The sequence below is a fragment of the Acyrthosiphon pisum genome, chromosome A3 (assembly GCF_005508785.2).
Source record: "Acyrthosiphon pisum isolate AL4f chromosome A3, pea_aphid_22Mar2018_4r6ur, whole genome shotgun sequence".
In the NCBI taxonomy this organism is placed as follows: domain Eukaryota; kingdom Metazoa; phylum Arthropoda; class Insecta; order Hemiptera; family Aphididae; genus Acyrthosiphon; species Acyrthosiphon pisum.
This window is the reverse complement of record NC_042496.1, coordinates 24844534-24860404: the sequence shown is the minus strand read 5'-3', so window position 1 is coordinate 24860404 and position 15871 is coordinate 24844534. Positions and strand designations below refer to the sequence as shown.

The 15871-nt window shown below is 30.5% G+C and overlaps 1 protein-coding gene and 1 long non-coding RNA gene across 4 annotated transcripts; one reads left to right on the top strand and one right to left on the bottom strand.

Annotated features, from left to right (window-relative positions):
• Window positions 1-4307: 4307 nt before the first annotated feature.
• On the top strand, window positions 4308-9452 carry LOC115034415. 3 transcript variants are annotated; one of them, XR_003839776.1, is made up of 7 exons: window positions 4308-4387; window positions 4447-4517; window positions 5780-5884; window positions 5954-6030; window positions 6096-6230; window positions 7122-7362; window positions 9238-9441. It is a non-coding gene; the product is annotated as an uncharacterized LOC115034415 (long non-coding RNA). The 3 variants fall into 3 exon arrangements; XR_003839777.1 differs by having other exon boundaries at window positions 4326-4517; window positions 6096-6811; window positions 9238-9452; XR_003839775.1 differs by having other exon boundaries at window positions 4326-4517; window positions 9238-9440.
• Window positions 9453-11922: 2470 nt separating this feature from the next.
• On the bottom strand, window positions 11923-14271 carry LOC103308403 (serine/threonine-protein phosphatase 6 regulatory ankyrin repeat subunit A-like). Its single transcript, XM_029491316.1, has one exon. The coding sequence runs from the start codon at window positions 13979-13981 to the stop codon at window positions 12110-12112; it is 1872 nt and encodes a 623-aa protein (XP_029347176.1). The 5' UTR covers window positions 13982-14271; the 3' UTR covers window positions 11923-12109.
• Window positions 14272-15871: the final 1600 nt, after the last annotated feature.

The following is a 15871-nucleotide window of genomic DNA, read 5'->3' as shown; positions in this document are numbered from 1 at the left end:
TTAAATATTCCTTAAAAATAATATGCATGATATGGTATATATATTATATTCCATAATATATTATATACATCATATTATGGAATATATTATAATAATTTTACCATAGCAGGTAGTTGGCGGAAACGGGAATTGAACCTTTTTCAATTTGGCGGAAACGGGCAATGGCGGAATCGGTCATTTCAAATTTTGGCGGAAACGGTACATGCCCGAAAAATTAGCGTTAGGAATACCAATTTTAATAAAAAAAAGTATCTAATGGTTGGCGAATGTGGTCACACTGATTTTGACGGAATTCCAAGTTGCCGCAAAAGCCATGCTGGTTAGACGTATTTTGAGGTTAGAAAGTATTATTTAAATGGACTATATTATTTTCTTTGAGTTAAGTTAGTCATGTGTGTGTCGTGTGTGGACTTTTGCATGGTCGCATTTCGTTCATTCGTTGGTACTTTGTATAAAATATATTCAACGGTGTAAATGTTGTTTGATATCACTTAAAAGTAATATGTTATTATATAATGCAGAAATACACTTATACAGTTAAAAATATTTTTTTATTTAAATCTTAATTTGAATTGTGATTTTTATTTTTTAAATTACTATTATGACGTTTTAAATATATGTTAAAATATCAGGGCTTGGAAGTTATAGCACTAAATTTTTAGTGTTTAAATATGCACATAAAACATTAATATAAGCGCTATAAATAGCACTGAAAATTGGAAAATATGCTAAATAAAATTTTCAACATATTTTTTTAAGCACGAAATTTAAGATATTTAATTTTACAGATTTCTTTAAATATGATTTATGAAGTATTTAGTTTTTTAATTTCACAGAGTTTTAATGTTTTTTCATAGAATATGGTGGTAGGTATCTAAGAACTAGCTGGTAATTGGTCCGGCTCTGGATCATTTCCCGTAAACATAAAATTATAAAACCCTAAGTATTATTGTATAGATATTTATTTATTTATTTAGCTCGAGAATTACATTGAATCATAATATGTTTTCTTATATTTTCAAATTTAAATGATCTACGGTTATTTGAAAGTAACATTTTGTAAGCTGAGAAAGACCTCTATACATCGAAGGAGGTCACAAATGTGTACTTAAAAAATACCAAGTCATTGGAATTCAAATCATCAGGAAGACCATCTAGGTTTTCGGATGTTTCTTCACCAGTTAAAATGTTTGATATTTTTATCAACGCTGAGAGACCACGATTTTTTTCAGTACCTGATTGAACTTTTTTGAACAGCTTTTCTATTTGGATCACATAGAGTTTTAAAAGATTTTTGAATATCTTGATCTATTTTAATTGAATTCTATAATGGTACATATTGCTGTTGTAATTTTTCAATAGCCGAGGTTAATTTGACAAATTTTGATTTAATATACGTTAAGTTTATTTGTATTTATGTTAAAAACTACCCAAAAATAGAACTAAAAACCTTAAACTAGCAAAATAGTAGTAAAAACAGTAAAACTGCAAAAAAAAATAGCAAAATAAAATTTCGTGTATGACATTATAGAAGTGTGAAACATATTTGTATCTTACTTTGGATGTTCTAGGACGAACCAAGAGTAATATGCATTTGCTAGAACTTCCGGAACTCTGGTTTATAAATAATGCAGAAACTCACTATAGCAGTGTTCACTATTACATTGTGGAGCTTACCCCTTCAAAAAATTGACTTGCCCTTTATCGCCCCCCCCCCCCCCAGGAAAACATTCTGGTGCCATCACTGCGGTATGAGGCTTATTCCCCCTTCCCTTTGTGCCTCGACAGAATAGGTTGTTTAATATATAAATTATAGCGTCGAGTGTTTCCGTACATACCAAACATTAATGAACCTTTGTCGATTCACGGGTAATGTTCTCTCCTTGTCCGGAGTATAATACCGTGACCGGGACCACGATTAAAGATATATGTTTCATGTTCAACAATTATTTTTTCCAATGGTCATTTGACCAAAAAAGTTTTAGAACAAATATTCATTAGAGCTAATGTAATTTCAACAAGAGAACATTAGAACAGATGTTTTTGTAATATAAGTCTTTTGGAATGAATGAGAAATGAAGAAAAACGGTTAAACGAAGAAATAGATAAAATTAATAACTTTAAAATTCTTTGAATAAACCTAATACAATTTTACGATTATTTATCTAGTTCGAAATTGAACGCTAAACGTAGTAATAATACAACCATAGCAAATGAACAATTTGAATTTCATCCAGCAGCAAAAGTTATATGTCTACAGACCCCGAAAAAGATGTTTAATTTTACTTTTACACCACAGGCTAAGGAAGCGTCTGGGTTCTTTAAATAAGTATTAGCTCAAACATAATTAGTATATTATGACGATCCAAATGAACTAGTTACCAGATTAAATCTTTTAACATCATCACAATGTGTTGGTATTACTGGTGTTAATAATGAAATCATACCTATTTTAGAAGAATTAAGTGAGACTGATTAGAGGAATATTCTAATATAATGGGGACATTAGTAAATATAGGTAGCTAATGAGCTACACCGACCAGCGAGAAAAATATTTCCTAGACGTAGTATGGTAGGTAACTAAAATATATTTAAAACCAATAAACAGTTTATTGATGACCTCTGGCAAGCTTCTTATATAATGGATATGTAATTCTAAAAAAATTATGGTTTTTAATATAGATATTTTAGTTGTTATAGAGATATACTCAAAAATTTAGGTTGGACGAGTCGCCGAAAAATAAAACAGGGAAAGAATGTACAAAAGGTATGTTTTATATATTGAAAAAAGCTAATCCAAAATTGTTACGGACAGATAATGGTTCAGAATTTAATAATACTCAATTTAAAAATTTTATGAAAAATATAAAACTAGACATTGTAGCTCAGTGTTGTCAACGTGTTCAATTGGCGAATGCGTTATACAAACTCTATATACATATATAAACATAAAACATTTAACAGCAAAAAATACTTGGAAATAGAATTGGTGCAATACAATATCAACAACCACAAAACTAACGAACCTTAGTCGATTCACGGGATCGGACACGTTTTAGTGAGGACATGGTAATGTTCTCTTGTTTTCCGGAGTATAATACCGTGACCATGACCACGATTAAAGATACATATTTCGTGTTCCACATTTATTCGTTACAATTATGGACATTTGACCAAAAACATTTTGGAACAAATATTCATTAGAGCCAATGTAATTTCGACAAGAGAACGTTGGAACATATGTTTTTGTAATATAAATCTTTTGGAACGAATAAGAAATGAGGAAAGACAGTTAAACGAAGAAATAGCTAAAATTAATAACTTTAAATCTCTTTGAATAAACTTTACACAATTTTACGATAATTTATCTAGTCCGAACGCTAAACGTAGTGATAAACCATAGCAAATGAACTATTTGAATTTCATCCAGCAGCAAAAGTTATGCGTCTGCAGACCTCGAAAAAATATGTTTAATTTTACTTCTACACCACAGGCTAAGAAAGCGTCTGTGGATATGCAATTCTGAAAAAACTATGATTTTTAATATAGGTATTTTAGTTGTTATAGAGACATACTCAAAATTTAGGTGGAACGAGTCGCCGAAAAATAAAAACAGGGAAAGAATGTACAAAAGGTATGTTTTATATATTGAAAAAAGCTAATCCAAAATTGTTACGGACAGATAATGGTTCAGAATTTAATAATACTCAATTTAAAAATTTTATGAAAAATATAAAACTTGATTTAGTGTTGTCAGCGTGTTCAATTGGCGAATGCGTTATACAAACTCTATATACATATATAAACATAAAACATTTAACAGCAAAAAATACTTGGAAATAGAATTGGTGCAATACAATATCAACAACCACAAAACTATATAATAATACATAACATGGAACTAAAAACAAGGTCAGTTACTTCAGCTTTGCCAAGTTTGAAACTGAATATCAAAATTATCCATTATTACGTACTTTGTTTTGTACAATGTTATACAACCAAAATACAATTTTGTGCACCTCCCCTAACACGAGAAAACGCGATTTCCCCATGACCGTACCAGGAAAAAGTATCGATACATTCTTTCGATAGGTATCCCATCAATGCGGTTACAACACCAGCTATGACGTACCCATAGGCGCGTGTTGGCGGAGTAATCATCCGTAAACTGTTTACTGATATCGTTTTCGCGAGTTCGGTTACTATAACCCGGTTATTGATTTTCCGAACAAGTTAAGACTCGGTAACAGAGTTTACATGTGGTAACGTCATGTCTTATAATTTGATTAAAAGATAAAATATTAAAACGCACGTAATATCATGCACAGACGCACAGTGAGTCATTGTAAGCACGGCTTTAAGCTTAATACAAAATTGAAAATAATAAGTAGGTAATATATTATAAGTATACATGGTCTTGCAGTTTATAAAATTTATTTTAAATAGAGAGCAGGTCATTTCTATTGATGAGCAAAACTGCACACCCCAAGTGCAGATGTGTGAAGTGCTAACCGAAGGTAAGCTAGGACATTATTACATTAAACAAATGTATTGGTAACATACTAATATTTATTTTCCTCTTTTGATTTCATATTCTATCTACTTTATATTATTTTTCTTCAAAACTGAGTAACAAGATCTGAAATTCTTAAATAGGTATATAAATTTGTTGGTAGGAGTTCAAGGCCGTATCTAAGTGGAATTCACAGGGTCTGAATCCCCCAAAATGTTACTAACATCTTAAAATTAATTTTGACACCATTGGTAAAATAGGCTGTTAACTAGATTTTCATGAAATACATTTTAACAGTTTAGTAATTAGGAACACCAAAATTAATATCACTAGAAACTTGACATTTAAAACCATTATAAAAAATAAAGTAGTACAGACTGGATAAAATATGACAATTTTTCGAATAAATATCTACAGCATTTAGGAAATAACAATTTATATTTTATACATTTTCGAGGTTTAAAACAGTTTTATTTAAAGTTGTTCTATTTAAATCATTATTTTTCTTGGTTTGTCTTCATGATATACAAAAAAAATTGACATAAGGTGTCACAGTACATAATTTTTACATAGGTATCTAAATTATATTTATTTAAAGATTCTGTTTGTCATCATTTTTATCAAATGTCAAAACTTAGTATTGTCTAAAATTACAAATTAAACTTTGGACTACCCCTCCCCTCCAGAAAAAAAAAATTAATTTAGATACACCTTGGGTTTGATATAAAATGTCATATTGTCATCATTTATTCCCCATTTTATCACATTTTAATGTTTTCCAATTTTGAAATAAAAAGTTAAACATTTTTATAAATCCTATTATATATAAGCACATATTTATTTTATCTTCATACTTATTCAATAAATGTTAATTAATAAAATTAACATCATTTTAAAAAAATTGTGACAAATTAGTATTTTTTACAATGTGAAATATCCAGACTGACAAACTGTTTCCACTAAGAATCGTTTTTCATATACAAGGATATAATTTTATTGAATTCAAATTTAAGACAATCCATTATACAGTGACCACTTGTAACCTACTGTACAGCAGAGCGACATCCACTTTCCCGATTTTTTTTTTATTCGTTTCTATGGTGATAAACAAAGCGTTAGAAATTAAAATCCCATTTTTAGCAGTTTTTTTGTACTTTGTCGATGGTTTTTCCTTTGGAATTAATTAATTATTGAGAAAATTGAAAAATGACTATATATTAGGCTTATGAAATCTTACAAAACAGTAAATTATATTAAATATTTCAGGTAAATAATACTCAAAATAAAATAATAAGATGGCCAGATGTAACTTCTCCAAAACATGATACTCTTGGAAATTCAACTAATGATCACAAAAAAGGAATTAATATGGTATTAATTATGATTACATTTTAGATTATTAAATTTTTACCAAACCGTAAATTATATTATATATTTCAGGTAAATAATGCTCAAAATAAAAAAATAACATCATCAGATGTAACTTTTCCAAAACATGATACTCTTGGAAATTAGAGGTATTTAAATGAAATAATATTTACAATATTTTAATTTTAATTTTGTTTATTGTTTAATGTTTTAGATCAATTCAAATTTGGTGAATGTTTATCAGCTATTGATTCTATATTTACAGTCTCAATTGAAAAATCCAGATATTTCTGGTGATGTAAAAGAGAGTACATCAGATAACCTTAAAATTAATATAAATGACAAAGTTGTGAGTGATGTATTCACTATACTCCATTCACATTAAGAAAAACGGATTTTTGTCAGGGTGCGGTCAGGCAATACCTACTCTGACCCAGACAGCATTTTGTAATGATAATATTATAATAGTATTATAATAATAACGTTAAACTAATATTATTCTTTATTATAAAGTTATAATAATATTATTAAACAAAAAATTGTTGTCTGGGGAGTTAACCATTTGTAAGACTGCACGTCCAATGTTTAGTTAAGCAGTTGTGCACAATTTGGCTGCTAAGGATCATTCTTAAGAGTGTTGTCGCTGTCTTACATACAAAGCAAATCTTTGTATTATATTCTACGCATTATTTATAATTATTAGTTGATAATAATTTTATTTTACATTTTTTATAATTAGATATAGGTAACTTGAAGAATTTCAATAATTTCAATTTTAATATTTATAGGTATAACTCAATATAATAACATATACAGTTGACTCTTGGTAACTCGAACCATCATAACTCGAAATTATCAACATCTCAAACAAATAAAATTCCCCTTCAAATAACAATAACACATTAAGATTTTGCAAACTCAAAATGTTTAGTAAGTAGAATATTTTTTTCCCCCGTGTACTTCAAGTTACCGAAAGTGCATTGTAATACATATTTGAAAAGATAACTCTTCGCTCAAGCATAGGTTAAAATTCTTTTCTACAAATTTGATAATATGTGAATTTTCTTTTAATATTTATTATAAATAAACTGTAGTAAGAATTCAGTATATATATTTGTTATGTTACACATATTATGTAAGATAGAGACAATATACGTAGATATGGCTTCCTCTTAACATGAATGGAGTATAGAATCAAAACATTTTTATATATTTAATTTTAAAATATACAAATTTATAGGATAAATTGTATCCAGCTCAGGCAAGTTCTAGTATTATTGGTGAAAAAATATCAAATATGTGTTTGGAAACTTCTTCAAAATCTATTAGAAGTACGCGATCCAATAAGCAAGCTCATAACAAATTAGATAAAACATCAACAAAACTATTAAAAAGATCAAATTCAGTATAATAGATTCTAAGCACAAATCGAAAAACCTTCTCCTGGTGTTGCTGAAAGAAATACTTATTCCAATAATAATGTATGTTTTTATTAATTTTTTGTTAAACAATTATTGAATGTGTATACATTATTATTATGTCTACACACTGTCTAAAATAAGAGTAACTTAAAGTGGCGAGCAATTTAAATAAAAAAAGCAGCCAAGTGCGAGTCGGACTCGAACATGGAGGGCTCCGTAGCAGCAAGTATCATAAATAGTTAGTCGTTTCATTCGGCCGGCACAAACTTTGGCCCCACCACATCATAATACGTCTGTCATTTTACCTATGCGTATGCCCATGTCACCAATTATTACTTTATAAAATTACAAACATTTTTTTTCAAAAAATACTGCCAGTGACATCAATCACTACGCTCAGTAGGATGTTCCGATTTAATTTTTGAAAGCAGATTTGAATTCTCTTCTAAATTTACTATGCGTTTAACTGTTGTACATATTCATATTCTATATCAATGTATTTAAATTTAAATTATTAATATGATCTATTTTTACTCTTTTTGTTAGTAAATTTCTATGTAAAAAAATAAAATTCAGAAAAATCAAATTGTCAAAGCATAGATAATTTAGTGACGGATTCATATCTACTTTCAACATTAATATCAGCGTAATGATTGAAGTCGTGAGCTATGTTTTCGACCGAAAATGAACCACGCTCCAGCCCCATTAAAGTATAATTTTTCAGGATTTTAGTATATAAATCATTGTTTTTCTAATGACAACAATTATATTATGTTATTAGTTATTACTTATTAATGCAAAATGTATAAATAATATTTTATAAATATGATTATAAATTTGCAACAATTTTTCTTACTGAAAAATTCAGTCAAAGCTTTAAACGAATCTATAAAACAAGTTAGCAAAAATTATTATAGTTGAAATAGTAAAGGTGAAACAAAATTACATTCATCATGTGCCAAGGTAAAAATTAAATTCATAGAATTTTCATCAAACTTTTTTTTATTATTTAATAAATTAATGTTTTTATTTGGAAAATATTCTTAATTATTATTTGTTATAAATCTTCTCTTTTGTGGAAAATGTGGCTAGTGTCAAAAGTGATCAAGTATACAAAAATATTATTAAATATTAATTATTTACTTTTTGAACTTACCATTTATATAAAACATGTCTATATTTTCTAATATCTATTACACAAATTTGCCATACTAACTATAAATTAGATTGAACTGTCATAGTCCTAAATAATATTTCATTAAAAAGTGAAACTGTGAACACATTTTGTAAAGAATTCAATATTAAATTAGTTGAAAATATTTGGTATGTTGATTATAATTTTATATTAATATTTTTTTTTATGGTTTCACTATAAATGTTTTTATGTTTCTATGTGCCTCAAAGGAAAGAAAAGCAATTTTCACATAATTAACAACTAATAAATTATTAGCTCTGAGTGTTACTGCAGGGTGACTATTCCACAACTTCTGTATTTGTATATTTTTTTCCCACATAATATGCTTATTGTAAATATCATTACGGATTGTTTATAAACCAATAAATGTTAAAAAAAATATAAGATATCACAAATAAGCAAACAAAAACTAGTAAATATATAGATAATTTAGCTTATACATCATTATAGAATTGAATACAATTGAAATACTGAGGTAGAAAAATAAGATTTTAAATCCAAAATAGTAACAAGACAGTGTGGAAGCATTTGTAAAAATTCTAACTTTAGACTCGCGTAAAACATTAATAAGATTTTAGCTCAAACTTATTTCTTAATTCACTTATTACAATTTATGAATTATGAGGACCTTTTATTACATATTCAAGTTTTTTAACAATAATTGAAAATGTATCTTTTTTAAATTTCAGAATTGTAATGTATTTAAAAAATATTTATTAACTGATATTTTTGTTATACAGTATCCAAAATTATTTGATGGTATAAACATACATGTATGTGGAGGTAATGGTTGGAATCAGTTTACACTTATAAATTACAATATGAAACATTTAAAAGCTTTTCATATTTCATGGTCCATGGAAGCTGTACAAAAGTATAATATAATATATTATAATGGTTTTTTATTTCTAATTATATAATCATTTTCATGTTTCCAATAGTTATTACTAATTGAATATAAGTTTGTTATGTAAAAACAATTAAATTATATAAGTACTTTGAAAAAATAAATTGTCAAATAATGTATTATTAAAATACATAAATAATTTGTTTATAATTTTTTAAGAATATTTTTAAAAATTTGTTTGTTGATACTTCATTTACATTATTGCTTATTTTTAATTTTTTGTAAAATATTTTATAATATACTTCATTTGATAGATTAATAAAAACAAAAAAAATAACAAGTTAAAAAAAAGCGGGTAATTGTGTGTTTCTCTGCTGTAAAGTAGGTTACAAGTGGGTCGTTATGCTGGGTGGTGTTATATTTGATTTCAATGATAATATAATATAATTTCATACGCGAAACGATTTTGAACAGAGCTGGTTTGTTATCCTAGGATAGTTTATATAATATTCATATTGTTATTATTAATACGGTAGCAGGTAAGTTGAATTTATATTAATGTTTATAATAATATAAAAACTAAAAGAAAAATATAATTAATATAAAAGTTTAAAGTTCCCACCAATAATATTTTTAAATTACAACAAAATAACTAAATCTTTATTGTCGGTTACTTAATATGTAATTTCGTTCAAATTTGAACATAAAATAAGTATAAAAAGAATTGTTTTAAAAATCTATCTTCTATCTTAAAATTTAAACTACACAAAAATATCAACATTTACTTTTAATTGTAATATACAATGGTTGTTAACATGTTATTCAAGATCCATTTTTATTTTATTCATGGCTGTAAATTGTTATACAATTTTCTCAAGTACAATTTTTAAATTTTTTTCAATATTTATTATGGAGAGAGTTCTATAGATAATAATGTGGTTAGAAACAAATAACTATAAGAATTATAACAGACCAACTTAATTTTACAATTTAAATAAAAAAATTACTAAAATAAACTATTAATATAATTTTTATAAATTGAAAATTTTTTGAAACCTCATTTAAATCATGATCACAACAAAATTGTATCAACTTGTATTGAGGGCATTGCGTTCCAAAAACTGTTTTTTTTAACTTTTTATTTTTAGTACAATGACATTTAACTTAGATTTAAACCGGGTAGACCAGGTAGACCAGGTATGACTTGGTACAGCAATGTCATCATTAAAATTATACATTAATAAAATAATATTTTTAAGGTACAAAGATTTTAGACATAAGATGGTTTAAAAAAAAAAAATCGTTTTAAGACCTGCCGCTTTGACAAGGTTGTGAGACTAGATGTTTAGATTTTAATGCTGCAAAAATAATAACATTTCTTAACATCTCCTCGAGATAACGTTTGGAGCTTTTTTTTTAACAGTTTGAACTTCTGACAATAATATAATGTTTACAAATTTCAGTTTTTACAACATTTTTGTTCAACCATAAGCATCGAAGAAATAAATATTTCTAGAAAATGTTTCGACTGCTCTTTAGAGGACGTGTTGATAACTGTTGATATATAGGAATGTTACAGAATCAAAATAGCACCAACCTAAGTCTCGCAATTTTGTCACAGGTATGTTTTTACTCGAAAAGTAACAACCGTACACTTTTACCTAATTTAACATACTGACATGTGCCTGAGAATGCGAGGACGCAGGTTCTCAGAATGTGGACGAGGGCCGCGACGCGTTGACATCACGGACCTTATATTCTAATCATTTTATATAAAAAAGCACTTTATGCTCTCACACAATTATTTTATGAAAACATTTTTTTTTTCACCAAAAAAAGGCAGATGGCGCCCCCTGCGCCATCCCTCTGGATACACCGCTGGTTAGACTATATAATAATTAGTTTCATATTATACTTTTATAAAAATATTTTATTTTATAAGTACCTGCCTACTACTTACTTACTCAGTTAATAGTTGTATATAACTACTAACTATTTTTTTCGGGTTTCTAATTGTAGAAAATGTAAGCGAATTGAATTGAATTAATGATACAACGACTGTACCATTGAATTTAAACTGACGTCAATTATGAAAATATGGCTTGACAAATCCTCGGTATATGCTGTGAAAAATTAGAATTTTTTGTAGGAATACAAAACGAGTTAATCGTTCAGACGCATCGTCGGAATTAGAGTAGTATATTAAAGTGAAAAATAAACATTTTAAATTCATAATGGTAAATATATACCTAGCTACATTTATATTTAATTACGTTTCTTGAATACCCTGTAACTTATTGTTTTCAATAAAAAAGATTATTATCTGTTATTGAAATTTACCATTAACTGACAACAATCGAGTCAAGTACGATTTTATTATTTTAATTCCAACCAAAGTTAAATAGGTTAGTAGTACGTACGAGGGGTACCTACCTATTAATTTAAGTAAATTCAATTACGTTGTGTACTTGTGTGTACTGACACACACAAGCATTTTTTCCTAGATTCGATACAGTATGATCTGGTTAAAATGTAGGTACCTCTATGCATCAAACTATCAAAGATAACAATAAATAAATACATTTAAAACAAAAAAATTTATTGTACAACTTTAAAAATATATTAATTATCAAACATTTGCTTTATGTAAAAAGAACGCTAGGAATCGTAACATAAATTCATAACAAAAAGACAGTTTTTTTTTTTGGTTAGGTAATAAAAAATTGGTGAAAAGATATTACTTGAGTTCAGTAATTGTCGAAGAATCAAAGGCGCTCCCGGGACCCTAATTCGAGGGCGTATTCAGCGCATTTCGAGCCGCTGTATCTTGACCTATACAAGAAATTTACAATGTCCCACTTACACCCTCTCTCGTAGGCGTACACCAGACAATCAAACTGGTCACGGTACGCTGCGTTGTTGCACGTATACTCGTCCCAGGGGCACCCGTTTTCCCTTGCGTATTTCAGGCACTCCAGGTGACCGCCAAACGCGGCGGATCTGCACGTACGCTCGTCCCAGGGGCACCCGTTTTCCCGTGCGTATTTCAGGCACTCCAGGTGACCGTTAGACGCTGCGTTGCTGCACGTCCGCTTGCCCCAGCGGCACCCGTTTTCCCGTGCGTATTTCAGGCACTCCAGGTGACCGTTAGATGCTGCGTTGCTGCACGTCCGCTTGCCCCAGCGGCACCCGTTTTCCCGTGCGTATTTCAGGCATTCCAGGTGTCCGTTCATCGCTGCATAGGTGCACGTCAGCTCGTCCCAGGGGCACCCGTTTTCCCGTGCGTATTTCAGGCACTCCAGGTGACCGTTAGACGCTGCGTTGCTGCACGTCCGCTTGCCCCAGCGGCACCCGTTTTCCCGTGCGTATTTCAGGCACTGCAGGTGACCGTATTTTGCGGCGTTGCTGCACGTATCCTCGTCCCAAGAACACCCGTTTTCCCATGCGTATTTCAGGCACTCCAGGTGACCGTTAGATGCTGCGTTGCTGCACGTCCGCTTGACCCAGCGGCACCCGTTTTCCCGTGCGTATTTCAGGCACTCTAGGTGACCGTTCGACGCGGCGATTCTGCACGTATCCTTGTCAAAGGGACACCCGTTCTCAAAGGCGTAGGCTAGGCACTCCAGGTGACCGTTCGACGCGGCGTTTGTGCACGTATCCTCGTCAAAGGGACACCCGTTCTCAAAGGCGTAGGCTAGGCACTCCAGGTGACCGTTCGACGCGGCGTTTGTGCACGTATCCTCGTCAAAGGGACACCCGTTCTCAAAGGCGTAGGCTAGGCACTGCAGGTGACCGTATTTTGCGGCGTTGCTGCACGTTTCCTCGTCCCAAGGACACCCGTTCTCAAAGGCGTAGGCTAGGCACTGCAGATGACCGTATTTTGCGGCGTCGCTGCACGTATCCTCGTCCCAAGGACACCTGTTCTCAAAGGCGTAGGCTAGGCACTGCAGGTGACCGTATTTTGCGGCGTTGCTGCACGTAACCTCGTCCCAAGAACACCCTTTTTCCCGTGCGTAAGTGAGGCACTCCAGGTGACCGCCAATTGCGGCGTTTTCACACGTTTTCACGTACCAGGGACACCCGTTTTCCCGTGCGTATTTCAGGCAATCCAGGTGACCGTTCAACGCGGCGCTGTTGCACGTCTGCTTGTCCCAAGGACACCCGTTTTCCCATGCGTAAGTGAGACACTCCAGGTGACCGTTCAACGCAGCGTTGCTGCACGTCTCCTCATCCCAAGGGCACCCGTTCTCAAAGGCGTACCTTAGACATTCCAGATTGCCGGCTTTCGCCGACAGATCACACGCTTTACCTCTGAAATCGGCCAATCCAGGCACGGTGTCCCAAGGGACGCCAATCTCGTGTGCTAGTTTCAGACAATCGATGTGCCCGTTGAACGCTGCCTTCTCGCATATGTGTTTAAATATATTATCGTCATTGACGGCGAACCGAGACCGCCTAAACATTGTCTGCCTATCGTTGCGCTCGTCTTGGTCTTTGTCGACTTTGAATAATTCTAACAGCGACTCGCAACAATTTCGCATATCGATGTCCGGCGCGTCCAGCAAGTCAAACTTGTCACGGTCGATGTTGTCGCACGCGTAGTACGCCATTTTCGCCAGGCTGGGTAGTTTGTACATTTTTTTGGCGTCCGACGACGTCCGCTTCAAACGTACAGTCGAGTACTTGTTCTACGCGTAAGTTAACGAAAACTCGAAATGATCACTCAATACACTTAAGAATAAGTACCGATAAAACGATGAACCGCCCGAGTTCACTGTAACAATATTAACAACTGGCGATGAAAAACAATGTTCAATGATGAAAATATTATTGACAATAGACGCGTGTTATCGCAAACACGATTTGGGCAAAATCAGTAAAGGACAAAGGCATGAACATTAGAGAATGTTTCTGTAATGTTCATGGACAAAGGTTATGATTCGTTATTAAGATAACGACATTGAAAATCCGCAGTACACGTCAGCACGGCTATAATAGATAGTATACCATCTACAACCGTGGTACGGAGGCAATATTACATAGACATTACCATTTTGCACATGAAATAAAACGTATAATAGGTACACAAATACGGCTTTCTCATTGGTTCATCATTTTGCGCGATGAAATATTTAAATATTTTTAATAAAACAATATTAGTTAATACAAAATGGTTTTTTTTTTATTTCTGTTATTATATTTACGAGCAAATTTTTGGAAAAAACAATTGAAAATAGGTTATACTTCATACACATCTTACCTTAATACAATTAATCAATTTGATAATTGATTATAATAATATTACAATAATAATAAGGTAAAATATGAAATATGAATTATAATTATTATATATTTACAATGGAAAAGTATAAATTATAATGTTATTGGTTTTCTAAGTTTAAATTTATTAATTTTAATCAAATCATCTATTACCCATAGGCATTCATGAGATTTTTTATTGAGTACACAAACTGTTTTATCTTTAAGCAAATTAACTATACATTTTAGTCACTTACTATCATACTCAAAAAAAATTATAATTATCATTATTCCTATGAAGTTCATACTAAAAATAAATAAATAAGGTTATAATAACAGTATGCATATAAACAAATTTTAATTGTTTAAGAACATAATTAAATTATTTATGTGCATACATAATTAGGTACTTACCTACCTACCTACCTACCTACCTACCTACCTACCTACATAACATATTAACATATCTTTTTTTTTTTAAATTCCTTCAATAAGCACTTAGGATGAAGGAAGAATAGAGAGTCGCAAATAATAATAACAACGATAAACACTTTTAACAGTTTAACGAGACTTTGCGTTTGATACACAACCAGTTACATTTTTAAATAAATTTCTTCATTCTCTTTTTAGTTATTGTGTTCTGTTGAATCAGGTCGATCTATAATATGTTATAACTTAATGAAATTAGTAAATCATTAAACAATAAGTACCTATGTTGTAGTTATAAATAAATAGTTACTTATAAATCAATTAGGTACCTACTTATAAATTGTCCTTCAGTGTTCAGAAGTATTTATTCTAATCTGCTTATAAATTTTAAAAAATTTTCATAAGATGAACTTGTAACTTACTGTACAGCAGAGCGACACCCAGTTGACTACCTTCTTAAAAATTCAGTCTGGCAGAATGTTGACTAAATTAACTTGACTGAATAAATATCATAACTTAATGTTACTGTCATAGTCAAATACAAATTAAACAAAGTTTTGGATATTCTTTCATAGACATAATATTATAGTTTACGAATAGTATAATATTATTTATGACCTGCATGCTCAAACATTACTATAGTAACTTTACAGTACCTTTTTCTAACATATTTTATATGTTATAGAACCATTTTTATTAGAAATTATTATTAGTTTTAATTTTTCAATTTATTACACCACATCAGAATTGTAATCCAAATCCAATAGACTCTTATATTTTCATAAGTATATTATAGATTTTACTTCACAGGTATTTTCTTTTTCCAACTTTTCTAGTAA